Raw genomic sequence first — 26,811 nt, 5'->3', positions numbered from 1 at the left:
TCCTTTATGTGATACTGATTGTTTTATTGGCTCCCAGTAGTAATTCATAACTCAGGTAATGGATCAGGTTTTGGTTTGTTTTTTTAATTTGTGAAATTATTTCACACAAAATCCCTGGTTTGCTGTAACTTAAATGTCTTCTCTTTAAGAACTGACACAGTAGTACGTATTGTGGCTAAATTACAGTAGGCAAGAAAACTGTACGGGTAAAAGATGTTCCTGGATAACTTTATTGCTTGAATATACAAATCTATGATTTTTTGCTTCACTGCAATACAACACAGCAGTTATTTTACTTAAATATGTATCCAAGCAGAATGCATGAACCTATCTGTATTATTTATATACAGCCAACCACATTTTGTTCACTAACTTCCATTTTCCAAGGACCATCTGACACACCTTAACTATAATAAATATTATTTTATTCCAAAAAGGGGGGTAAAACCCTTTACTTATATGATATGAGAAACTTAGTACTTTTCTGAAAGTTAATTCAGATGCCATCCAGTGATTTCCATGTGTTTGAGGTCCACAGCTTACAGCCAACAACTGTTTTAACATTAAAAATTTAGTGCTGTCCTTGCACTTGCTGACAGAACGAAGCTCCAAGCTCTTATTGTTTCCAAACAGAAGTTTTCTGAAGCAGTGTCCATTTCTAAAATCCATCAAAAACATCAACTGGGGAAGAAATACTCTTCAGCACCCAGGCTAACAGATCATTAATTTTGTTTCACATCCTCTTAATGAGATCCATTTCTTTTCCTAGAAAAGGATGCAGTTTCATGGCATAAAAATCTTACTGTTTGGAAAGAGGCTCTTGTATCTGCCAAAAGCAGAATTGCCGATTATCACCTTCACTCTGGCTGTGCCATCTTCAGGCATGACTTCTACTTCCTGAACTGTTGCTTCTTTATAGAGCCAACTGTAGAAGTAAAAGCATATTAGCAACTTAAAGGTATGACATACCGCATAAAATGTGATCTTTGTTTTAGGGCAGCATGTTCCAGTCTAGGCAATTTAACACTTTAAGATGAAGTGCTTCACTTAACTTCTCATTTGCTGTTTGGAAATAGGGTATAGTGTTTTCATAAATCTTTCAGATTTGTGTTTTTTATCAGAAATCTGGCTCCAGGACCAGTGGCACGGTCTTTCAGGAAGTATGTTTTATTGTACTAACACACAGAATTCTGTGAAGGACCCTTTCAGAAGCAGACTCTAGGGTATCTAATGGGCGTATTGTTTCTCAATAGGTCAGAAAACTTTGATAATTATCCCTCTAACTCTTAACATGAATTAAAATTAGTATGATATGATATGGAAATTTTAAGACATGCAAGACAGAGTTTCATATTTCTCCAAGTCCTTCTTGCAATTGAAAATTATTTACCTTAGCTGAGGTCCCTGTAAGTTGACATTAACTGTCAGAATCTTCTTCCCTGTTGCTATCAAAATTTTTTTCTCTATTTCTTCTTTCAGCTCTTCTAAACCATGTCCACGTAGAGCAGAAATGGCTAAAGCATTTTCTTCGGTGGGTTTATACCTGAAAGGTAACAATTGCTAGCACATTTGGTTTTGACGATTAGGCTGTGAAAATATTCCACGCACACCCAATTTAACTGTGTTACTTTATAATGGCACCTTCCTACAGAGGCCACTTCTTGGATGACTCAAGTTATTTCTTTTGTAATTAAAAGATAATGAATTCTTTTTAAGACCATATTTACATATGTAAAAGAATGAGAAACACTATTAAATGCATTCAGAAGCGTGGGAGCTTTTTTCTACAGTAAGAATTAAAAAGCTTCCAGAACATAAGAAATGTACACTTAGCATCTCTTGCTTACCTTTCTATCAAATCCACTTTGTTATGAACTTCTACCATTGAGTCCAATAAACGGCTGGGAAGATTAAGATTCTTCAGAACTGACAGAACAGTTGCTTTCTGGAGGATGGTTTCTGGATGAGTAATATCCCTCACATGAACTATCAGATCCTAGCAAGTATCAATATACAAGATAGTTAACTCAATGAAACTCACCGGTTACAAGTTGCAGAGATTTTATACTGTTTTCGCATTGCTAATTCATATAAAATACTTTTCTAGCCATTAGCTAATGCACTGGCAGGTCAACACTGTAAAATGAACTACTAGAGTATTTAAACCAATACTCGTTTTCGTACCATCATGGAAGAAAATCTGTAGCACCTTAGTCTTTAACTCCACAGCGAGTACGAGTTGCCTCCAACAACCCTGAAACAAACCCTGTCAATCAAGCTAGTTACAGAATTCGGAGTTCAAATAATAACTGATCTAATTTTTCAAAGCCAAAGCTGTGTAACAATAAGACTTAAAAAATACTGGAGAAGAAAAAGAGTGAACTCTACAAAGGTTATAGAAGAGTATGGCTGAAAAACTGTTTAAAAAATGGGGAGGGGGAAACCCCCATGTAACTTGTAATTCTGTTTTTAATTTCAAAATGCAGAAGATTCTAATTCTCCTTATTCTTAGTTCCTGAGATGATATTACTTCACTTAGAAAGCTTTATACAAAAGTTACCAGTTTCAAGTACATACACAATCATGTTTGTCCTGATAAAACCAAGCAACCAAATTAAATATTTGCATTCAAAATGTTTTGTCATCTTTGCTCAAGATACTGCTTCAAACTTCTGAAAGTGACAGAGAATTAAATTTCTTGCCTTTCGTTTAACGCTTCAGAATAAGAGACGAATAGGGCAGTTGCAGTCAGCTTTTGAAAGTCCTATTATTACATGGTGAAGAGTCTAATCCTCAGAATTCCATTATCTTTGACATTCCAATACCACTGAATTCCATTACCTTTGACAATACAGGCTTTTTGTTTAAATGTCTGGGTATATGGAGCTTTACATTGTGCTATAACACAGGAAACTACCTTTAATGAGAAAATGATTGGAAAAGTATGTTTATGTTTATTACATGCTGCCTGCATCACATCATGACCACCCACTTTTAGTGATATAGGAAACCTTAAAGTTAAAAAAAGATCATTCCAGAGGCTTTATTTAATTTTTAACTCTCAAGAAAACTAGCCTCAACTTATTCTGATGCACTGGTTAGATGTTCATATGTTTAATAAGAAAAATCTCATTTATCTGGTTTACATATCATGGAGGACACATATTACATATACTCCAAAGAAACCCTTTCTGAAATCTCTTCATATCTATATATTCTGCATAATTTCAAGTGTCAGAAAATAGGCTTATGGTAAGATATTTACCTCATTATCTTAGGAGACTACTACAGAAAGCCAGCTACCTCACTAAGAACAGCATGCCAATTAACAGCATGCCTTTTTTGAAGGGGTGAGGATTATCTAAAAGGAAATTAATTTTAGTTCTCAATTTTTATCGTGGACTACTTACTGAGTAAACCACTTCTTCTAATGTAGCTGAAAAGGACTCAACCAGATTATGTGGAAGATCAGTCAGAAACCCAATAGTGTCAACATAAATAACTGCCATATGCGAGGGCAGATAGCCAGCATGGGCTGTGATATCAAGAGTGGCGAACAGCTGATCTCTGGGTTGAAGTCCTGCTTCACCAGTCAAGGCTTTGATCAAGGTAGTTTTTCCTAATTAAGGAAAAAAAGAACAAGATTTTAATGGCTGGTTTCAAGTAAAAAAATTAATTTGCAAGGTTTTCAGGTGAGTTGTATTGATGTAACATATCTTTTCATATCTATTCCACTAATTTAAATCTAGCCTATGATTAAGTATCTATATGATGTTAGGAAATCCAAAGACAGTCTTAACTTTTATAACTTGGAATTGGATTTAAGGCCACGTCTGGAAGCTATGCTGTGAAATCACAAGATGATCAAAGACTGAACCGACCTGCAAAGTGACATACCCACATTTCTCACCTCTAAGACTATCTGAAGGGCACTGCCATGACAGCATTAGAAAGCATACATTTATGCACACCTCAGTGCTTCTGGTGTCAAATAAAACAATTCAATATTTACTTGTTAAATCCAACAATAAACAGAAGCACTAATAATATGTAGCTTATTAGGTTTATGCTTTTATTGGGTGTTTCCTAATGAACATAATACTAGAGACATTTATTTAAACTCAATTAATATTTCACAGGATTTAGTCATTAAACTAAAGTGCTCAGTATATACCCTAGTTAAAGGATTTCAATTATGTGTACAAAATTGTAATATATATATTTTGTTGAATATTCAGTTTTAAAAGTATGGAAGCATGACATTTAAAAATATACAGTGTAATCCAAATCTTTGAGTATGTAACTGATAACAAAATTAGTGTAAGGTAAGTGTGTTTTTATAAAGCTGTTGAGTAAGAAAATGAACTGGTCTTAAGACAACGTAACCTGAAGAAAGGGTATAGTCCAAAGTCTATTTATGCCTTGTGCATGAATTCGCTTGTGTAAGCTATAAAAAAAAATAGAAAAAACCTTTAGCTTTATTCAGAATCTCTTATGAGCACATCTCAGAACAGTATACGTCAATCAATGAAAAGCTACAGCGCTTAAGCACATTTCTCAGATCAACTGCCAACTGTCCTGAATTTTCTGCCTGTGCCTCAAGCCTTCCCAGTGATCCAAAACCCCATGTACTTTTCTCTACCCATTCTGATCCCAGTAAGAACGATTCATATAAAGGGACAAAAGTAGTATAGTTTTAAGCCCTATATATAAAATCTTTTTGGCATAATAGGTGCTAGGCATTTCTCCAAAACATGTCTTCAAGTCTGGAAAAAAAAAAAAAAAAGAAAAAAAGAATATCTACAACAAGCATCATTTGCTTCCTAACTATATCCTAATTGACATATATTTATTACACAATTTAAAAACTAATTAAAAGATGAAGCCTATTCACAGTGAAATGAGATTCTGGCTAGAGTTTCTAATTATTAATTAGACAATGTAAGCTCTTTTGTGTTACAATTTCATGAGGTTTTGCTTACCACAATTAGTATAGCCCATTACTGAGATAATCGGAAACTCGCGTTTTCTGCGCTGAGTTCTAAGTAAAGACCTTTTTCTTCTTAGTTTCTCCAGGGCATTCCTAATTTTAAGTTCTTTTTCTTTCAAGATACGGTTCTGTGTCTCCATGAATGTTTCACCTGAAAAATACAAATGAATAATTGGCAGAATAGTCTACAAGAGAAACAGTAAACCATGTGATGTTGTGCATTTGGAAATCAAGTGAGTTAGCACCAGGGCACATGAAGTTATAAATAAGCAACTAAAACTATGTATTCTTGCCTAAGATAGAGTCAGACTGATAAGTAATTTTTAAAACATAAGCTAAGCACTCTAGAATAACCATGTGCTGATGATAAACCACTGTGGCAGCAAGTACTCTGTCCATGGCTACTTACTCAACCAGTACAGACCAAAACTTTATTATTTAAGCTACTTTACAATAAATTTTTGTACATTCACTTAGTTAGATGAAGACCACAAACAGTTTTTCCTCCCAGTCTCCTCCAAAAAATATAAGATGCAGTTACATTTGTTTCAAGGCTATGGAGAAAAAATATCCTCTAATTCATGAGAATATTTAGACTTTACCTGAGCCCATGATGTATCTCGATCCACCTCTCTGCTGATCTAGCCGAGATACCTCATTTTTCAGATTTGACCTGGCAGTGGAGTAACAGTTAATTAGAAGCAATTTTCTTTAATCAAGCTATCCTAAAATGCCTAACAAACACAAAGCGTAGTGACATTCTAATAGTACAAATAAAACCACTAAATGACAGAGCTCTAAATAAAGCCTGCTCACATCGAGAAGCCTGGCAAAGAAAATCCTGATTTTTCTGGCTTCTCAACCGTGGTTTGAAAAACCATGCAACTCTCTTAGAAAATTATAATGGCTATTCTGAAATTTCAGAGAGCCAAAGATGCCTCTGATCCATCCACACAACCTACCCTAACTGCCGTGTACAAAGATTTCTATGCCATGTAATGTAGAAATGTGAAAAATTCAGATACAAGTTAATGTCTTTAATGTTCCTTGTTAATAGCTTTCCTTATTAAGCCCATCAATATTATGTATGGGATACATAATGTTCAATTCGCACACATTCTTTCAATCTATCTTCTGCATTAGAAAGAACCGGGACGTTTTAATGAGAAATATCTTTTGTAAGATTATGTATTGAACACTTTCTGGATTTGCCTGTCAGCATTGCAAAAGCTTAAAACAGTGACATTAAAGCAAATATTTCTATGCTCTAATCAATCATTGAGCATACTATGCAAGCACTGAAACAGCGTCACTTTTTATTTACAGTTCGGTATTACCATTTTTGTTACTGTAAAGAAATAGTCACTAAAATATGCAAATATCAGCATGTGATTTGCACAGCTTGAGGTACCTGAGAAGTGGAATTTCGGCCAATGCTATTTGAAGTTTTGCTTCTTTGGTCCGGGCGTTACAACGAAAAATGTGAAGTACAACTGTGTATCTGTCAAAGACTTTCACGCCCCAGGCATCTTCTAGTTCTTTCTTTAGCCATGTAAGACAAAATACACATCTTCTGTCCCGCACAGTATCAGTAGATCAGTTCCTACACAGCACTACAATTGGTTAGCTGATGGACACTTGAACTCAGAGGATCTCAGGATTCCATTTCAATGTATGGGTAATGATTATGAGCACGCAAAGGTAAAAATTGGTTGACTATGAAGAAAGGTGAAAGAGAGCTTAGAAGCTAGAACTTTATGTCTAGGCCCATCAAATTCAGCGAGAAACCTTCTGTCGACTTTAATGGATTCTGACAACAGCTCTTACAGCACCTCTCAGAATCAAGAATCTCAGTGGTTAAGTCCTTGCTAAAAATAATTATGAAATAATGGTATGGGAAAGGATAAGGCTAACACAGGAAAAGAAAAAAGATTACCAAAATTGAAGAAAAAAATAAAAATAGAAAGAGAGGAAGGCAGGAAAATTATTTCATAACCAGCTTCTCACAAAATACTTATAAAAAACCACAAACAACCAACCAACAACCAAACAAAAAAATCCCATCCTTGCTCTAATTCAGCAAAAGACACTTAAAGTATGCAGTATTTCCCCTCTACCATCTCAAAAACCCAGAATGCTTGCATTTTATACATGTTCTCAAACACTTTCTTGAATCAACACTGTTAAATTGCTCTTTAAGATCTAGATTTGCAAAAAGACTTTTTTTGTTGTTAGCAAATCTAGTAACAAAAGTACTCACACTGTAAATTAGGGAATAAAAAAATAGGAAATTGAAATCAAATATTTTCAGCTTCCATCTCATCAGCAAATTGAAGTGTTTGAGAAAACTATCTATTAAGAGATAATTACCATATCAGTTCATTTTATCATCAGGGAAAGCATTCAAAATTACCAGCAAAGCATTAATGTCTGCTTGCAGAGTTTGCGTGCACATTACACCCTGCATGATGCTGTACATGCAAAGAAACCAAGAAAGTATTTATTTCAGTTTGTCTAAGCGTTTCAAAGAGCGTCTATAGTTCATGCACCAGTTATTTTACTGCCAGGGTTTAAAAAAAAAAAAAGTGAAGCATGCTCCTCCTCTCAAAGTAATCTGTCCATTTAAAATATAGTTTCTTTTTATGGTTTAGGAACGAAAGTTTAAATATCTGAAACATTCAAATATAAGCTTGCTCTGAATTTACGCTTCATATTCAAAATACAATACAGCACCCACAGAACTAAAGGAAAATGAATACACTATCCATATGGGTATAGAAACTTGTGCATATAGCTAATCCAAAATGTTGACATTCTTCATAACAAAAGCTGCGTTACCACCTCCATTTTGTGAAAAAGACCTTGACTAACTTTTCCAACATTTTAAGCAGAGCCAGTGGCAAACGCTGGAGCAGAGTTTATGCTAAATAGCTATTAGGATGCTGGAAAAATTCATGCATGAGAGCTGGAAACACATATATCAACTGGACATACGTAATAGGAATTCAGTTTCCTTTCAACAAAGCTCAGTCCAGGTGGCTTCATATATTACCATTTGCAAATTCAGAGTCATAACTGACCCTACTTCTCATAATATCAATAGCTTCTGAAGAATACTGATGTAAAGAATATGATTTGATATTGATTACCTTTGTTAGTGAAGATATTCTTTCCACATTCAAGAAGACAGCTGTCACATGGGGCAATTTTTTAATCTTTTCTAAAAGATGGATAACCATTACAAAATACACTGTTAAACATCAATTCTCTTTTTAAAATATACTGAATATAAAACCATTTTGCACTGAGCAGAATGCTCAAAAAATATCAAATGGCATCATATTCTTTCACGGTACAGTTATATTTGCACTAATTTAGTACTATGTCAAGAACAGCTGCCACTTTCACTTATGTAAGTCACATAAATGCAGGGATTAAGTTGCCTCACACATTTTCAGTGAGCACAGGTTATTTCTATTCCATGTTACTTTTGTAACCTTAAAAAAATTCTTTGAAGTTTGTTTGCAAACCTGCATGATGGATAAACAAAGTTCTCTCTCTCTTCAGCTTTCATACCTATCCTTAAACAGTTCAGCTGCAGAAGTCTTCCATTTAGAATGATGCAGTGGTGAAAAATCTCAGTCCTTACCTGTCAAAGCCTGAAAGTTTCCTTTGCCAAAAACAAACTTCTTGTCAGGATTTTTTGTAGGGATAATTATTTTATCTAAAACCGTCCAGTTCGGAAGGGTATCTACAAGAGCAACGGCCTCAGCAATCTGCAATTCAGCTTTATGAATGCACAAAAAAAAAAAAAAAAAGGAAAAAAAAAGAAGAGATTATAATATACTAACATAACCTTGCTCAGATTTCCAATAAGTACAGTACATGCATGAACAGTGAAAGACTACACCACACTGAAATTCTACTAGGGTATTTATTTTAACCAGTAGTGCAAGAAGCAAAATGTCTTACCTCTAATCAGAATAATTAAGCTTCTAGTTTGATGCAATTTTAGCACACAAAGCATCTTTCTGCCAGTGCAAATTATTTCCATAGTTGTTGATTCAGAATAATTTTTAATTGTATTGTCAGGAAACAAACTACCAAGTTTTTTGCCTCAACAAGTGAAATGAATAACTGGTTAGAAAATAAATTCTGTTATTTTAGATGAGCACAAACCCATGTGATTAATTCCTTGGTGTGGCAATGTTTAAAGCATTACTAACATGGCATATCCAGCTGCTAACTTCACTGGTACTTACTCATAAAGGACCTGCTCTGATTTATGACTTGCTAAAACCAGCAGATTCCAATCCTCTATTCTGTTCATCAGTCACTTTATTTTTTTTTTAAACATCTATATGGCAAACACTGATGTCTGAGGACTTTGTGAAATCACGAAGACTACACAGATGTATCAGATCAGTAGATCCCGTTTTGATTTGCCAAATGGGAGTAAGATCCTCTTTTCCTAACAAATTTGTCAAGTTTCTCTAGATAGCAAAACATAATTGATATATTAAGTAGGTTACCTTGGTCCAAAAAGGTAATATAGTTTTAAAGATAACCATGATCCTCTTTCTCCTCATATTGTTAGCATTCCTTGTAAAATGCACAGATTTCCTGTTGTGCCTGTGGTGTTTCAACAATCATTCCAAAACATTTGTTCAGACTTCAGGCTCTTCCTCTGGAGGGCCTAAATAAATGGAAAGGGATCACTGCTATTCTTCCATGTCTAGACAGAAAGGTGCCTTTGTATTTTCTTTTTTTTAGTTGTAAAATGGGAATGTTTATGCAAATTCTGAAAAGGTTACAAAGTCTATTCTGCAAAGTGAGAATTTGTTATAATTAGCATGTTCGTTGCATAATAAATTTGAATACAATAAGGAATATCATATGCTATGACATATAAATTGACATATATAAATATAAAAAAAATAACTTAGAAAATGCTTAATCCTTTCTATAACAACTGTGTAATCAGTGGAGTGTTTGGAGAAACAACATCAAGCCAAGTTCATCATACATACTAAGCATGCATGATTAATATATATATATTAGCTATTTATAAGGATTTCTGAAGGAAATCTAAGAATAGCAATGCTAATTAAGGTCCTTATAAAGGAATTATTGGCAACTGCATCCCTAAGTAAAATCACAGAATTGTCTGGGTTGGAAGGGACCTTTAAGATCATCTAGTCCAACCATTAACCTAATACTGCCAAACCCACCACTAACTATCATGTCCCTCAGCACCACATCTACACATCTTTTAAATACCTCCAGGGAATGCGATTCCACCCCTTCCCTGAACAGCCTGTTCGAATGCTTGATAACTCTTTTGATGAAGAAATTTTTCCCAATATCCAGTCTAAACTTCCCCTGGTGCAACTTGAAGCCGTTTCCTCTTGTCCTATCACCTGTCACTTGGGAGAAGATACCAACCCCCACCTGGCTACAACCTCCTTTCAGGTAGTTGTAGAGAGCGATAAGGTCTCCCCTCAGCCTCCTTTTCTCCAGCTAAACAACTCCAGCTCCCTCAGCTGCTCGTCATAAGACTTGTGCTCCAGACCCTTCACCAGCTTCGTTGCCCTTCTCTGGTCACCCCCCAGCACCTCCATGTTTTTCTTGTAGTGGGAGGCCCAAAACCGAACACAGCATTCGAGGTGGGGCCTCACCAGTGCCGAGTACAGGGGGACGATCACTTCCCTAGTCCTGCTGACCACACTATTTCTGGTACAAGCCAGGATGCTGTTGGCCTTCTTGGTCACCTGGGCACACTGCTGGCTCATATTCAACCGGCTGCCTGCCGATCAACACCCCCAGGTCCTTTTCCACTAGGCAGCTAGAAAGCTGCCTGGCAAAAACGTAACTACAGAAAAGCACTCCTTTAAGTCCATGAGAGGACTTCATTACACAAGACCTCAGCTTCACCTCACTCCTATATGCATTCTAACATTCTTGCTCTTCAGACAACTTCTGGGAAAGCCTAAGGCTGAAGGACTCCCGCCTGCCCGGCCAGGCAGCATAGTTGATGGCTGAAGGCTATTAACATTTGGCTAATTAAGGGGGAAAACAGGCTTTTTCCTTAAGCAACCTGCACACTCTACGGACCAAGTGGTTCTGCTGTCCAAGACCCAGCGGTTGTGTGATTTACGAGTCAAAGCACTGATCTGCAAACAGTCACTGACAGCACATTCTCAGAAAAAGAAACACCAGCCTACACCTTTTATTGACTTTTACAGCTTATATTTCACACTTTTATCACTGTAATAACGGGTCTACCCCACACTCCCGGCGCTAACCCCTTAAAAGCATTCCTGCGGGCCACAAAGACCTACAACGGGCGGAAACCGAGGAGGGAGGCGGGCAGGGAGCGGCGGCTGGGCTGTCTGGCGAGCCCCGCGGGGGGCTAACCCGCCCGACCCCCGCCGGCGGAGCCCCCCCACCCATTCTCCCGCCCCACCATCCCCACGCACCCGTGGTGAGCGGCGACTTCTTCGGGCCCCACTTGACAGCCGGGTGCACCACGGCCAGACGCTGCGCGCCGGGCCCCACGGCCAGCGGAGAGGGGCCCAGCAGCTCCTCCACCTCTTCCTCCTCTACGTCTTCCTCATCCTCCTCCTCTTCTTCTTCTTCTGCACCCCCGCCGGCGTCCGTCACCCCCTTCCACCGCCCTCCGCCGCCCGCCCGCGGGGGCTCGCCCCTGCCGGGCGGCCGCTGCGGAGCCCGTAGGCCAACGGTGGCGCTGAGCGGGCGGGCGGACGACGGCCGGCAGCGGGCCATGCCGAGGGCCGCTGCCGCCCGCCGGCAGCGCAGCAGGAGCGACTGCGAAAGACGGCCAGGCCCCATGGCTACCGCCTCCCCCACACAGGGCACCGGGGAGGGACCGCCACGGGCCGCGCGTCCTTCCGCCCACGCCCCCGCCGCTACGGAAGCCCCAAGGTACCGGCGCCCCGCCCACCCTGCGGCGGCGGGACACATGACGACGATCCCCGGCCTCTGATAGGCCGGGCGGCGCCCCTAAGGGACGGCCGTGATTGACGGCGGGCCGCAGCCACGGCCCCGGGCCTGGCCGGCGCGGCCCCGGCGGCAGGTGAGTGACGGGCCCCGTCCCGCTCCTTTCCTCCGCCGCCTCCCAGTGCTGTGCGTCTGTGTGCGCGGGTGGGCGAGGGCGCCCCGCCTCCCGGTCCGGCCCACCGCCTCCCGTTACGTCCCCTCAGGGTGGTGGCGGCGGCGCCCCTGAGGTGGTTCGCCGGGCAGAGCGGGGGTCGGCCTGAGGGGGATGGAGGGCCAGGTAAGAGGCCCGGGCGGCCCGGTACGCACCGCCTGGCTAGGGCTCCCGTCAGGTGCAGCTGTCCCGCCTCCAAATTCTCCTATTTTAATTATTTTTTTCTCTCAAAATTCGGTTAACTTCTCTCTCTCTCTTCTGTGACCTGGTTTTGTGGGGGGACTTTCCGGCTTAATTTTAGGGGAACCACCTAGAATTAACTCTCTTTGTTTTCTTTTTCCTCGCAGCTGTTGGCTGCTGTTTCACCCGCAAGAGCCGAAGCTTCATTAAGCGTTTGACGCCACTGGTCCCAGTGAAGTTTCCTCGGAATTGGTGCTGGTTGCGTTAGCATGTGGTCTGCGCCGCTTAAATAATGTAGCGGAAATGATAGCCGAGCCCAACGCAGCCAGTAACCTTCCCAGCCAAAAGTAAGGCCTGCCACAGTTTGTAAAAATTTGTTGGTAAACTAGGGTGCTGTCCCTTGACTTTGTGCCCCATGGATAGTGGGGCAGTCTACAATGTGTCATTTTGGGTGGGAGGGAAGAAAAAAGGGATTGGCTGTGTGCCATGTTTCATTACTAATGTCTCTGTTTTATTCCCTTTTATGCGTTGCTTAGCATCTTCTCGATGTAGTGTTTCATGTTGACTGACAGGGACCTTGGCCTTACAAGCTTTTCTGTGCCTTATTCACTGCAGTGCAAATGAACATACTTTGAAAAGAATAACGAGCAGATTTATAGTCAGTGCGTGTGTTCACTTCAGTGGTAAATTTGGGGATGCTGAGGGGCAAGAGTGCTAAGTATTCCATAGTCTCCCTGTTGGCAGTGAGGGGGGCATTGTAGTCCATGATGACAATTAATATAGCTTCCCATATGTCCTTTCCAATATGTTTCATCTGAAGCCAGCTTCTTAGTTTCAGAAGTGTCAGGAAGGCACCTGGCAATTGTTTAGCTGAGATTCTTATGTTGCTTCTAAAAGATGAAGCAGTTGTATTGAAATCTATACACCTAAAAATCTACAGGTAGGATTTTTCCAGTAGCATAGACTAATTGTTCCTTTTACATAGCTAAAGGAATATGTTATGTCTTTGTTAAAGAGGTAGCTTTCTTTTTAAGTCTGGGTCACTAAATCTGCTCCAAATATTTATTAATACGAGAAAACTGAACTCAGAAATTCTCACAACAATACCGTGTTTGAGGACTAGATGAAGGATTTTGCTTCGCCCCTACTTCAAGTGGTTTTATCTTATCAGCAATACTTCAAGTGTTAGTGAAAGGATCATATTGTGGCAGGAATGCATGGTAAAAATGAGTCTGTGAGCCACATGTAACAGGGCATAAAGGTGAAAATTAGGATGAGGCAGGAATGGAATTCTGCGTCTGCTTTCTTACTGATTGCTGATGGAAACAAAGTAAATGGCTGAGAACTGCTTGTTACCAGTGAACGAGGCAGTGAGTTTAGGTATGCAATAATGCTTAGGATGGTGCAGACTAACAGAGGGGAGCAAAAAAACACAAACAAAAAAACTAGTTCAAAATTTGTCAGACCTACTGTTGCAGTCCTGTAGTTGGAGTTATGTATAAGGATTGCTGCAGAAGTGATCACGTGTCATCCTCAACTAGGTTACAGTGGTTCCTATTTTGCTCAAGAAGGTAAGAGGATGTCTTAATTCTTTTAACAGTTTCTTCAACAGGAACTTAGTTGTGCAAATAAAACCTCCATTAAAATATCTCACTTAATTTCTAAGTGGTTTCACGGAGTTCAGTTTCTAGGGTCTGGTCTAGTTCCTGAAAATGTTTAAGTACCTGCCTCATGAATAGCCTTACTGGAAACACCAGTATTAAAAGGAAAAAAAAAAAGAAGAGAAAGGAGAAGCATGAGTATTGATAGTATCTGGATTTAAAAAATCTTCTTTTGTGTAGGTTGTCTGTTGTAGCATGGTGCTTCCTGTGGCATTGCTATGTGGTGTGGTGTGCTGATAACCAAAACAATTCAGAAACTCAATGGCTTTTTAGTGTTAGTATTTAGTGCTTAGTTACATTTGTTGAGTGTCTAAGACAGATGTTTAGTGCATGTGTGGAAGTTACAACATCACAGAGATGTTGTTTACTTGGCATCATTAGCCCAAGGAGGAAGCTATAGATCAACCTTCTTCTCATTGTTGCAGGTTTTGCTGAGCTTTGGTAGGCGTGCTGTTCCCTGTACCAGACGTTCACTTACTTTGTTGAGCCCCTTTTGCCATGGGTACGTTTTGCCTGGCATAAGCTGACAAACTAAGTAGCACAGGGCCAGTAGGTACCATCTGTAGTGCCATCCTACAGGATGTTCTTGGGAAAGAGACATATGAGTTAAAGCTTCAAAGAAGTATATTCTAGACAGAGATATTAAAAGCAGTACATGATCAGACAAGTACTTGACTGAACTGTCCTGCAGCAGTTCTGATTTTTTCATTATTTAAATGTTTTAATTTGACTTGGACTCAATTATAGTCCCTGTAATCAAATGTTTATTATAGAATGGAGTAAGTTGCTAAACAGTGCATGCAAACAATTCAGGAAAATTGTTTGACAGTGTGTTGAGCATTATGTTGAGGTGTAATGCAGAAACAGGTAGTGCATGTTACCACAATGTTGGCTGGCATCTCACTTGTAGTTCTAGTGAAACAATGCAAGTAAGGACATGTTAGTCCAACCCCATAATGTTGCATTCTGCTTTGAAACAGAGAGTGAAAGGATTTAATCACATAGGAGAGGCAGCTCCTTGACAAACATGTTTGGATACTTTTTGTTTATTCGTGGTCTGTAGAAGAATCTGGGAAGAGCTAACTGGCATCAAAAAAGCAATACATATTGCTATCTCTTGCTGCTTGTTTTTTTCAACTAGGAAGTCTCTGGTGGTCCTTGAGATACTTAGTCTCTGTGGCTCACAATTACAAATCAAAGAAAACATTTGAAAACTTCTGCAAACTGTTGCTTACAGCATGCTGACTCAGTTGGGAACTATAGGTCATCCCTCTCTTTTCTATAACTTGCAGATGGCCAGGCAGCTAACGTAAGAATTGGTTCATCCTGAACTATTGTCTTGGCTTCCATCTGTGAAACACTGTAGCACGCTTTGAACTTTTCTATGGCAAGGAGTACATTGAAATTAAATTTTAATAGGACTTTTCTCTGTAGGGAAGTTAAGATTTTGCACGATTGTATTTAGAAATTTGATATATTTTTATAGATTTTTATAGTTATATAGATTTTTATAGGAGTCTTTGGAAGCCTAATTCTACATCACTTATGGTGAAATGTCCCAATAGATTAAAAAAGTAAACAGAGATGTGTTTAAATAAAAACTTCCGTCTGCTGTCACTAACAACATAACATCAGGACGTTCGTCCTGCAATTGATGATATTCAGCCTGAGGATTTGTTTCAGTCATATACTGCCTCTGCAAAGCAGTCTTGGGAAGAACAACAACAGTGGTTATGTGGCATTGATAAACCTAGCTGGAGTTGAGCTGTCTCTGCGTCCATAGCACAGTTAATTCTCCGTCTGGGTTAGCCAGCACAGGATATCGGAGAGCTGACTATGTCTGACAATGTAATACACTATTCTTTTCTTTGTAAAGTGGTCACTTGTGATGGTACGCTGTCTTGTTGCAGCCATATCGTGAAAATTAAAGTAACTGTACACTCTCATATTTACTTTCTTTTTGTGCCTTCTTATCGTATAAGTCAACTGGCTTCATGTCCTGGCCACCGTAGTTTAAAAGGAGGCCATAGCAGCCAGCTACCAGTACTGGATCGGCTGCACAAGTGGGATCCAGCTTTTCTGCTCAAACATGACCTTTGGCAAAGCATATTGTTAGCATTGGGAATGATGACAAGTGGCATGATTTCATTGCAGATAAATATATGGCTTCAGATCTCCCAGAAGATGCATCTTTATTTATAAAGTTATTTCTTCATTGCGTTAGCAATGACCTGCAAATGGAATTTCTCATGTGTCTTTTTTCTTCAGCGTGTTTAACAGACAAAGTTAAAAAGTTTCTTCCTCTCATTTTAAATTGTAGACCAATCAAATGTTGTTACCTTTTTTTGTTCAGAGCAACCACGAAGTGAATGCATACTTGTGTTACTGATTCATGGTGCAGAGCTCTTAAGTCAACAAAGGCTGCCTTAAGTCAACATCAGCTTTCTGTTTCGTTTACTTACTTTCTACTTCCTTGGTATCTTTGATAGTTTTGCTAGCTTTCTAATTATCTGTATATCTTACAGGAAATCCAATAGTTTGAAAAAGGCCCCAAATTTCTGTTGTACAGTTAGCTGTTTTGTTTTTAGTAAGAAAACGGCGTAACTTCTAAATGATTCGTTAAAAATATTAAAATACCTCTACACGTTTTTATTTTCTTCCGTTGTTTGTGCTGAAGTTTGTAGTTCTGTGATCTCACTGCTAACCCCTTCAACATGTTTCAGAGAGAATGCTGTCCATGATGAGACTGTGCCTGAGTCTGCTGTGCAGAATGGCAGCTGTGTGAGAAATGGCAACCTGAAAACACCAGTAAGTTGTTTTAAGTATTTTTTTTTATTATGGAATTTATTTTCTCTCTCATTCAATTGTTACAAAATTGAGTATTACATTTAAAAAATCGCAATTTAATGGATAGTCACTAGAGTTTGACCCGCAAATTCCATTGTCGTCAGAGTCTCAATACTGGCTTTTGAACAGTCAGTTCATTTCAGTGTGTGTTCACGCTGCATTGTGTGCAGCTGACGTTACTTTGCAGGTTGTGTGTCTACCCTGTGAGTGAAAAGACGTAGAAGAGCTTCTGTGCTTGCTGTCTATTCTTCAGAAATTACAGCTGCCACTGAAAAATGCCTTCTGGCTAGTACACAACTGTTCAGAAGCTACTTTCGTGTCATGCCTTCCTATGCTTACGACTCATTGTTGAAAAAAAAATTCAAACTGGTAAATCCTTTCTTTCATTCCCTTCTAGTATGGTCATGTTTGATAAGGCTTTATCGGTGTCCTTGAAGCTTAAAAGTTAGCACCCTGGGGAAATCATTACAATGAGAGTAAAATAAACTTGTTATTGGGGGTAGGTCACGTATTTGTGAACGGCTGTTACATGTTGCATTTTCTCACATACATTCTTTGCTTTGCTTGTTTCAGAGAGAGAAACGGAAGGTTCGAGAACAGTGTGAAAACGTAAGGAGAAATTCTTCCAGTAGCAGAAGAGTGAGCCAGCTGCAGAATGGCGAAGTGGTTGAGGCAGTTACGTTGTTTGAAGTGGTTAGCATGGGGAAGCAGGCCATGCAGGTATTTCTAGCTCTGAATTCTGAGAGGAGTTGGTGGAGGGAAGATGGATAAACAGCGGTCATTTCAGTTATTTGTGCTCTGGAGTATTGAAATTTTATTCGGTTTTGTCATAGGTGGGGAAGAAAAGTGTTTGAAAAACCGTTACGAGCATGGCTGTTGAAAAGAATGCATCTTCAAAAAAAGAGGAAGGAAATATGTACATAAACCAGTCTTCCTAAAGCAATGTCTGAACATATGAAAAGGGAATTAAAAAATACAGAAAAGGTTCATCACTAGAAAATTTTGGTTGTTCAGGATTCTGAAAATCAGGCTTTTTTTTTTTTTCCTGGCAACTTACCTTTTGGTATTTTTCTTTTACCTCCATTCCAATGCAGTTTGACAGCAGTTTGCCTAGTAGTCAGCTTCCTGTGCATTTACATACTTATCAACTGTGTTCAGTGTGAGGAAGCCTGCCTCCCCATACCCTGTGAGCATATGTGTATATTGTGTTTGTGTATGAGGGACTAAAATCTAGAGCCCCGAATATTTTTATACAGGTTTATACATATGTGTCCAGTATGTAGTGTCTGTAAGCAAAGTGTATGTGGGCACACATGAAAAGTACATTTATGTTTTGGAGGTGAGACCTTAGTTTTTCCAAGATGTTTGTGTGGATGGACTTTTGCCGTGCTATGGCTGTGTTAACTTCAGCAGAGCTCCCTGACGAGCTCAGCTTCTACTCTGCAAAGCACGATATGAAGGGCCTGGAAAAGCAGCAGCTTGAGTCCAGGCTGCTGCTGCTAGAATTCATTAGAGCTGTGTGGCACTACAGGTGCGTTGAAGCCTGGATGGCTTGTCCCAACAGGCCAGTGTCACGTACAGGCTGTAGGCTGGACTGCCCTAGAAATGAAATTTGGAGTTATTTTTTTAGCTTAAGTGTAGTATGTGAACTGTTTCAGCCTTCTGCACAAACTGGATGCTAGAGAAGAAGGGGAGAGCTCCTAGGGACAACTGCTAATATTAATTTAATAATAATAATTAGGTGGTGCAGAGGTTAAATGTGGTGGGGGTTTTTTGTTTGTTTTCTTTTTTTGTTGTTTGTTTGTTTTTGTTTAAATGAAAATGTTACCTCAATGCTGGAAAGAAATCATGAGGATGATGTTTTGTTTTTTGTATATTAAATTTATTAAAGCTGTGGTTATTTTCCCTGTTAACAGGGAGCAAAACATCTGTGAATGGCAACATTGCCTAGAGCAGAATGAACAGTTCAAGACTTCGTTTTTCCCCAGAAGGAGTCTTTTGCATACACTGTTAAAAATGGAACAAAATGGCGTGGAGTTTATTCTCATTTTTATTATTTAATGGAGATGGAACAGTGTTAGTTTGTTAGCCTTTATTATGAATGTCTTCACCGGAGTGCAGCATGCTGTGTTCAGCTTCTGACTAATAAGTTTCTTTAATTTGTTCTAGTCTGTAGTAGATGACTGGGTTGAAGCTTATAAACAAGACAGGAATGTGGCGCTTTTAGATCTGATCAACTTCTTCATTCAGTGCTCAGGCTGCCAAGGTAATTTACCCTCTTAGTAGCCCTTTCCATTGTCTGTGGGTGAGAGTAATCTGAAGTGTGCTTTCTAAAATGGATTCTTTTCTCTCCAGTAAATCATGTGCTTATAATCTGTACTGTTTGTTAAGACGAACTCCAGATGGGCAGGACTAACAGCAAAGAATGTTGCTGGTTAAATTCTTTGACTCTGTGTTTACAGCATACCAACTCCGAGTTGTATTTGAACATGGTTTGGAAGGTCAGGTTTCTGAAGTGGCATGTCACATCACTTTGCAGAATCCCCACGTAGGGAAGATGGCTTTGATGATGGTTCTAATTAAAATCCAGTGTTTCAGTCGCTATTTGTCTTGTCATTTCCTAGTATCTTTTGCTACTATCTTTCTTTGAAAATAAACAACTAGCAAATTAAGCTCCCTGCTTTGGTGTCTAGAAAAGCAATCTCTTACCCCATTGCAGTTACTTTTACCAGAGGGTTGTGAAGCTGTCTATTTCATAACAAACATTGAGACACTGACTTCTTGGGACAGTTTGCTAGCGAAATGCTTCAGGATGTCAAGTAAGAGTTTTAAGAAGACTATTCTGTTAGCTTGAAACTTCTGAGTGTATTTAAGCAGCTAGAACATACCTTTTTACGCTTCAAATTTTTTTCCAGGTCTTTGAGTAATATGCCTTCTCTTATGGAAAATCTGTTGGGGTCTTAGACTAGCAGTGGGCAAAATTTTAGTAAATCCTTTAAGTAAATGAATGGATGAAGAAATAGCCATGCCAGAGATCACAGGGTGGATTTCTCTAATATGAATTTAAGTTTTGGTTTGTCAGTATTTTCTACTATAACTGAATTTATGTGTCTCCCTATATATATGTTGCCCACACCGGTGTAAACAGAGATAAAACAGAGTTGCCTTTTCTTGTTGTTTCTAAATTTAAAATAAAATCCTTACCGTTGTTTGGACTTGATTAATGTAATACGGTTGTTGGTAACTCTTGTTTTTAAAACATTACTTTTCTAGGCATGGTAACAGCAGAGATGTTTCAAAGTTTGCAGAAGAATGATGTCATGCAAAAAATGACAGAGAACTTCGATGAGGTAGGCACAGCTTTGATTTTGCATGTCTTTTTTTGTATAAACAATAGGCCTTACCTTAATAGCCAACCTGGACAGAGTTCCTGCTGCTTATCAGGAGCTGTGTCCCATTTCCTTAATTTAGGAAAATAATCCTGTTTTTCATAACAGAAATTTGGTGTTGTAATGACTCATTTTACCAGCAGCAGGATTTTTTTTTGTAAGTCACTTTTATTTTCAGAGCTTTATTAGGGCTATCTAACTGCAGTCTTCCTGAACCTGTCTTTCTTTAAGGAGTTCTTTTGATAGTGACTTTATAGAGATAAATATAACCTGTCATTGCAGCAGGTGAACGGTTACTGCGGTATTTGGTTGATAGGCCCTTTTAAAAATACTATTGTGGGTTACTGATGAGCTAATTCAAAGCTATTTTTTAGCTGATATTTTTATTGAATCTTTACCTTCTGTTTTACTGACAATGTGATTTTTATAACTGTATTATGTCATATGAAACAAGAAAAAATGCAATTCTGATTTTTAGATAATTGTAGTGAATATCTCATTTCTTGAGGATTGTTAAGAAAAATGCATAGTTTTATAATACTGCTTCTCTGTTAGGCTGCTCCTTGGCTAATTATGCCAACATCAGTTTTTCTGCAGCACTCTCACAGTTGCTTCTGTGCCTTTTTTCTGTATTTGCCACCTCTGAATTGATTTGTCAAGCAGCAGCCATCAGCCTTGCTTTAATTGAGCATCTCTCAAAGACCAGCTGCTGTAGAAATTCCCACAGAGGATGAATTTGCCAACATGGTTTTCTTCATTTTAGAAGTGTAGTAGCATTTGGGCTAATTTTTGACAGAAATGATCTGATATGTGTCTGGCCATATGAATTAGTAATCTGGCACTTCTTTCCCAACTAAATTAGCCCTGAATAGCACTCATGATAGGGTAGGCACTCTGGTGGGTACGAAGATGTGATTGTTGCTATCATCAGCCTGGATGTGTTACAGCTCTGTAACCTGTTCACCTGTCCTGGTGGGCAGAAAAGATGGTTCTACAGTTGCCTTAGAAGCTGTATTCTACCTGCTATAAAAACAAAGTAACTTTGTTTTTTGGGGCACTATTTTGACATGCTACTGTAGTGAAGAAAGTGATAATCCCTGTGTTAGATACTCTGTGTCTCTCTGGTTTTTTTTTCTTTTTTTCTTTAATTCTAAATCCAGTGAATTCTGAAATTCTTGGCCTGTTTTTAGACTCTAAAAAACCCTCCTACAACGATTTATACAGAATTAAGTATTTTTAAAGACTGGGTGAGACCACACAGGCAGGATGCAGGAACAACCACAGAACCATGGATGAAATGCAAAGAGTAAATTTGATCTTGATACCTCATGAACAGAGGGATCTCTGAAGCAGCACCCAGGCAGAGGCACGCAAGCGGGAACACGGGCACTAAGAAATTCGGTCCTTGCTAGAGAGTTTTTGCTTGTTTGTGAGAGAGTCCTTGCTAGTGAGATAGAGTTCGAACCTGCTGTTCTTGCCTGTATATCAGGGATTCAAGCAGGCATAGTTTTCCACTGTGCTTTCATCTTTATGACAGCAGGGCAGGAATCTCAAGGTTGTTCAATAAGGCGCCTGTGAGTCCATCACAGGCCTATGTTATCTAAGTGCAGATGTTCTACTTGTCAAGCACACAAGACTAAACAACAATTAGTGTGAGATACGCGTTTTTTGACACCTTCAGCTGCAAGTCACTTGAGCACGTTTACAGTCCTCCTTAACAGGCTTCCATTACTTTGTCACAAAGACATCTCTCAGTTTGTTTAATTGATATATTATGACTACTATTAAGCCAGTGTTAGTATAGAAAAAAAATATGTGTGAAGCAACTATTTTATGTTAACCACCGTTATTAAGTAATTGAAAAAATGCTTGAGGATTAAACCAATCTCTCTTAAAGCAGAACTGTGACAAGACCAAAGTTGTTTGTTATTTTCAAGTGAGTCGTTTTCTCTTTGTGTTTCTTTTCACATGTAGTTCTCTCATCTTTTTCATAAATAAGATGGAAGCATAACTTAGTGATTAAGTTAGTTGTGAAGTAGTGCCATATAGGACTACTGTGATTTCAAAAGTATTTTTTGAAAACAAATTATAGTAGTAGTGAAAGTAGTAATGAGAGTGGAGAATATTACCAGATAACTGCTTGAGTACCTCATCTTCTGTTTTGATTTATATTGTTTGTTTCTAGCATTCAGAGGATTGGAAAATTAAAGGTTTTTTTGTAGTTCTTCATTCTTGATCATTTCAATGATTTAACCATTGCTTTACTGTTCCATTAATTAATTGCAACACTATATCCATGTACCAATGCTCTCTCCCAAAATTCTCATTAGTGTTAGCGGCAAATGTTAGTGGAGTTGAGTCTGGCAAGAAATGTGAAAGGGCAGCAAGAAAACATTCTACAAATATATCAACAGCAAAAGGAAGACCGAGGAAAACATGGGCCCACTGCTAAATGGGGTGGTGGCCCTGGTGACAAAGGACACAGAAGAGCCTGGGGTACTCTATGCCTTCTTTGCCTCAGCCTTTAATGGTAGGACTGGCTTTTGGAAATACTACATCCCTGAGACTAGAGGGTAAGTCTGGAGCAAAAACTACTTACCTTCCATGGAGGAGGATCAGGTTAGGGAACTCTGAAAGGGACTGAACATACGTAAGACCATGCGGTCTGACAGAATGTACACAGGCATGCTGAGGGAGCTGGCTGATGTCATTGCGATGCCCCTTTTGATTATCTTTGAAAGGTCATGGTGACTGAGATTCCTGAAGACTCAAATCAAATGTCACTCCCATTTTCAAGAAGGACAAGAAGGAGGATCTGAAGAACTCAGGCTGGTCAGCCCCACCTTGATCCCTGGGAAAGTGATGAAGCAACTAATTCTGGAAATAATGTCCAAACACGTGAAGGACAAGAAGGTGATCAGGAGCAGTCGGCATGGATTTACAAAGGGGAAGTTGTTCTTAACCTACCTGATAGCTTTCTATAACGAAGTGACTAGGTTGGTGGATGAGGAGAGACCAGCAGATGTTGTTTATCTTGACCTTAGTAAGACTTAACTCTGCCTCCCATAACATCCTCACAGACAAGCTGATGAAGTATGAGTTAGGTAAGCGGGCAGTGAGGTGGACTGCAAACTGGCTGAACAACCAGGCCCACGGAGTAATGATCAGTGGTACAAACTCCAGCTTGAAGGCTAATTGCTTGTGGTGTACCCAAGGGTTTGATATTTCCTAATACTGTTTAACATCTTTAATAATGACCTGGTCAATAGGGCAGAGCGTACTCTTAGCAAGTTTGCAGATGGTACAAAACTGGGAGGAGCAGCTGCTAGACCGGGTTGTGGCTCTGCTGTTCAGAGGGACCTCAACCGTCTGGAGAGTTGGACAGAGGGGAGCCTCATGAAGTTCTACAACAGGAAACCCCATGAACCTGGGGAGGAATAATCCCATGCACCCCTACACATTGGAGGCTAACTGACCACAAAGCAGCTCTGCAGAGTAGGATCTTGGTGTCCTTGTGGATGACAAGGTGGACACAAGCCAGCAATGTGCCCTTGCAGCAGAGACAACAAATGACCTCCTGGCCTGCATTAGGCAGAGCATTGTAAGCAGGTCATGGGAGGTGATCCTTCCTCTCTACTCATACTGGTGAGACCACGTCTGGAGTGCTGAGTCAAGTTCTGGGCTTTCCAGTACAAGAGAGAGATGGGTTTACTGGAGCGAGTCCAGCAAAGGGCCACAAAGATGGTTAATGATCTTTCATATGAGGAGAGGCTGAGAGAGCTGAGCCCGTTCAGTCTGGAAAAAACGTGCCTCAGAGAGATCTCATCCCTGAGTAAAAACACCCAAAAAACAACAACAACAAAACCCCAAACAAAACCCAAAATATAAACAAACCCAAAAAAGCCCCAAATCACCAACCTAAACAAAAAACTAACAACAAACCCCCAAACCCTATTCTGTTTCTTCTGCTTTTCTTCCTGTATGTAGCATTTTATTCTTGCAGCAGTTCTTTGTTCTTTTATAGGTTTCCTTCCCTCTCCCATTTTGTTGCTTAAATGTTTAGCAATGGAAGAGTAAGTATGATGCATAACTATACAGACAAATGGGGATAGGAATACTTGTTGTGCTTCACTGAGCCTAATAGAGCTGTAGATTTCGTGCCTTTTGTATTGGAATAATTGCAGAGTTGAGGAAACATCTCTGAATCAAGTCACACTAGTGCTGAAAACATTTCTCTATAATTTGAAAAGCTCAGAATGATTTTCTAGAGTTTAGATGTTTTACAGTACCTAGTTACTAAATTTTGTAAAGGGGTATATACTTAGACTTGCTGGGAAGGCATACCTTAGAATTAATGATGAGGATTATACCTTGTATATATTTGCTTATAGATTTTAAAACCAAGTTATAGCTTACTTGTAGCAAGCAAGCTCAGGTTTTATATAAAAGTGTGGTTTTCTTCTATAATTGTTTAAAATTAATGAGATGAGATGAGAAGGGATTAGATTTTGTTTAATGCATTGGACTTTATGAGCCACGTGTCTTTAGTTTTAATAGGCTTTTAAATATGATGCATGGTTTGTGATGTTTTTGTCTTTATGAATTAACTGTGTCATTTCATCAAAAAGCTTTTAAAATTTTGTCTCATGAACTACAGGAAACTGGGTTGCAGTATAAGAAATTCGTGGCCTATCCTTGGATCCTGACAGTTACTTGGCCGGTGGATATGGTAAGGCTCTTTTGTAGTTCTCTGCAACTGTAGTGTAGCATTTTTTATGGATGTATTTCCAGTGTAGGCAAATACATAAGAACTAGTCATCTTAAACTGCGCATTAGTGAATGGAGATAATCATGCACTTCTGATGTCTGCCTCATCTGGTCAGTTTTAGACTGCTAGTTTGGATGAACGCACTCACGCTTTTGAAGTGCCTGTTTCTTGCTATTGATTTTAAAGGGAGGTGAAAGGTGACTTGGCGAGTTGGATGTGATGGATTGCTCCTTAGCATTTTGAATAGACTGGTGTATGTCAAGTTGCGGTGGTATTCAAGAGCGTTCCCCATCCCCTCCAGGAAGTTCTACATACGTGCATGCGTGCATGCATACATGCACGCAGATGTATGCACACAGAGGCTTGGCAGACAGGTTTATTCAAAGGCTTGTTACATCAAAAGCTTCTCTTGCAAACATAGATGTTTGAAGGGAAGAATATCTTGAGAACGGAAACAGCTTTTCTGTAATGCCTCTTCCCATAAAAGACTTGCAGGATCGTGGCCTTTTTGGCACTTCACTTTGACTTTCCTCTCTTTCCATAGACTGAAAGAGAGAAACGTTTCCAGGATGAGTCAAAGCAAGAGCCTCAGTAGCGTGTTTTGAATGATTCTCTGGAAGAACCTGTGTTAAGTACTTAATCTGACTTGGTTTCTGGAAGTAGAGTTGCTTGTCTCTACTGGTATGGAGGGAATCTAAGTGAATCCCAAGTTAGGTGCCTAAATTTAGGTGGTGTGCCCATTGTTCTGTCTGCATATTTACAGTATGCATATTACTATTAAACAGTATCCCATTATGATATAGATGGACAGTAGAAATGCTTTTAAAAAGTGAGATGTCTTCCTGTATTTGTGCTGCTTTTCAGATTGAGGAGTAAGCTACTGTGATCAAGTAGGTACTTCCTGAACGTTGTAGGTTATCTCTCTACTGTCTGTGTCATAGAATCATAGAATCGCTGAGGTTGGAAGGGACCTTTAAGATCATCAAGTCCAACCTTTAACCTACCCTGACAAAAGCCACTTCTAAAACATGTCCCTAAGTGCCCCATCTACCCTTTTTTTAAACACCTCCAGGGATGGTGAATCCACCACTTCCCTGGGCAGCCTATTCCAATGTTTAATAACCCTTTCAGGTAGTTGTAGAGGGTGATAAGGTCTCTCCTCAGCCTCCTCTTCTCCAGGCTAAACAACCCCAGCTCCCTCAGTCGTTCCTCATAAGGTTTGTCCTCCAGACCCCTCACCAGCTTTGTAGCCCTTCTCTGGACACGCTCCAACACCTCAATGTTCCTCTTGTAGCAAGGGACCCAAAACTGAACGCAGTACTTGAGGTGGGGCCTCACCAGTGCCGAGTACAGGGGGATGATCACTTCCCTAGTCCGGTTCACCACACTATTCCTGATACAGGCTAGGATGCTGTTGGCCTTCTTGGCCACCTGGGCACACTGCTGGCTCATATTCAGCCGGCTGTCGACCAACACCCCCAGGTCCTTTTCTGCCGGGCAGCTTTCGAGCCACTCTGTCCCAATCCTGTAGCGCTGCATGGGGTTGTTGTGACCCAAGTGCAGGACCCGGCACTTGGCCTTGTTGAACCTCATACCATTGGCCTCAGCCCATCGGTCCAGCCTGTCCAGATCCCTCTGCAGAGCCAACCTACCCTCAAGCAGATCAACACGCCCACCCAGTTTATTGTCATCTGTGAACTTACTTGAGGGTGCATTCGATCCCTTCATCCAGATCATTGATAAAGATATTAAAGAGAACCGGCCCCAGCACCGAGCCCTGGGGGACACCACTTGTGACTGGACAC

The 26,811-nt window shown here is 39.7% G+C and overlaps 2 protein-coding genes across 7 annotated transcripts in view; one reads left to right on the top strand and one right to left on the bottom strand.

The window, feature by feature from the left end:
• Window positions 1–403: 403 nt before the first annotated feature.
• GTPBP6 (GTP binding protein 6 (putative)) lies at window positions 404–11,989 on the bottom strand. The gene is made up of 10 exons (XM_074607841.1): window positions 11,470–11,989; window positions 8,640–8,777; window positions 8,140–8,210; window positions 6,402–6,532; window positions 5,593–5,663; window positions 4,983–5,141; window positions 3,411–3,619; window positions 1,848–1,996; window positions 1,391–1,543; window positions 404–925 (listed from the first exon to the last, which is right to left on the bottom strand). The coding sequence occupies exons 1-10, from the start codon at window positions 11,972–11,974 to the stop codon at window positions 784–786; spliced, it is 1,728 nt and encodes a 575-aa protein (XP_074463942.1). The 5' UTR covers window positions 11,975–11,989; the 3' UTR covers window positions 404–783.
• The window catches only part of LOC141751271 (cohesin subunit SA-2-like), a 64,966-nt gene continuing 50,119 nt past the window's right edge, over window positions 11,965–26,811 (top strand). For 4 of the 6 annotated variants that reach the window (XR_012589940.1, XM_074607771.1, XM_074607759.1 and 1 more), the window contains exons 1-7: window positions 11,965–12,086; window positions 12,509–12,688; window positions 16,726–16,810; window positions 17,423–17,569; window positions 19,019–19,115; window positions 20,123–20,199; window positions 24,896–24,967. Coding sequence is in view for 5 of the 6 variants with exons in the window: in XM_074607771.1 (XP_074463872.1) it covers window positions 12,645–12,688; window positions 16,726–16,810; window positions 17,423–17,569; window positions 19,019–19,115; window positions 20,123–20,199; window positions 24,896–24,967 (522 nt within the window). In the remaining variant the exon portion in view is untranslated. Of the gene's footprint in view, window positions 12,087–12,508; window positions 12,689–16,725; window positions 16,811–17,036; window positions 17,219–17,422; window positions 17,570–19,018; window positions 19,116–20,122; window positions 20,200–24,202; window positions 24,312–24,895; window positions 24,968–26,811 lie in introns of those variants that run through there. The other 2 variants (XM_074607782.1, XM_074607797.1) reach the window with 2 other exon arrangements.

This window comes from Larus michahellis, chromosome 1 (assembly GCF_964199755.1).
Source record: "Larus michahellis chromosome 1, bLarMic1.1, whole genome shotgun sequence".
In the NCBI taxonomy this organism is placed as follows: Eukaryota; Metazoa; Chordata; class Aves; order Charadriiformes; family Laridae; genus Larus; species Larus michahellis.
The sequence above is the reverse complement of the archived record's forward strand: the minus strand, read 5'-3'. Positions and strand labels throughout refer to the sequence as shown.

Coding starts and splice junctions, on each gene's coding strand:
- GTPBP6 (XM_074607841.1), bottom strand. CDS start 11,974: ATGTGTCCCGCCGCCGCAGGGTGGGCGGGGCGCCGGTACCTTGGGGCT. Junction 1,997..3,410: donor TAGAAGAAGTGGTTTACTCA/GTAAGTAGTCCA, acceptor GATACTTGCTAG/GATCTGATAGTTCATGTGAG. Junction 926..1,390: donor TTACAGGGACCTCAGCTAAG/GTAAATAATTTT, acceptor TTACTTCTACAG/TTGGCTCTATAAAGAAGCAA.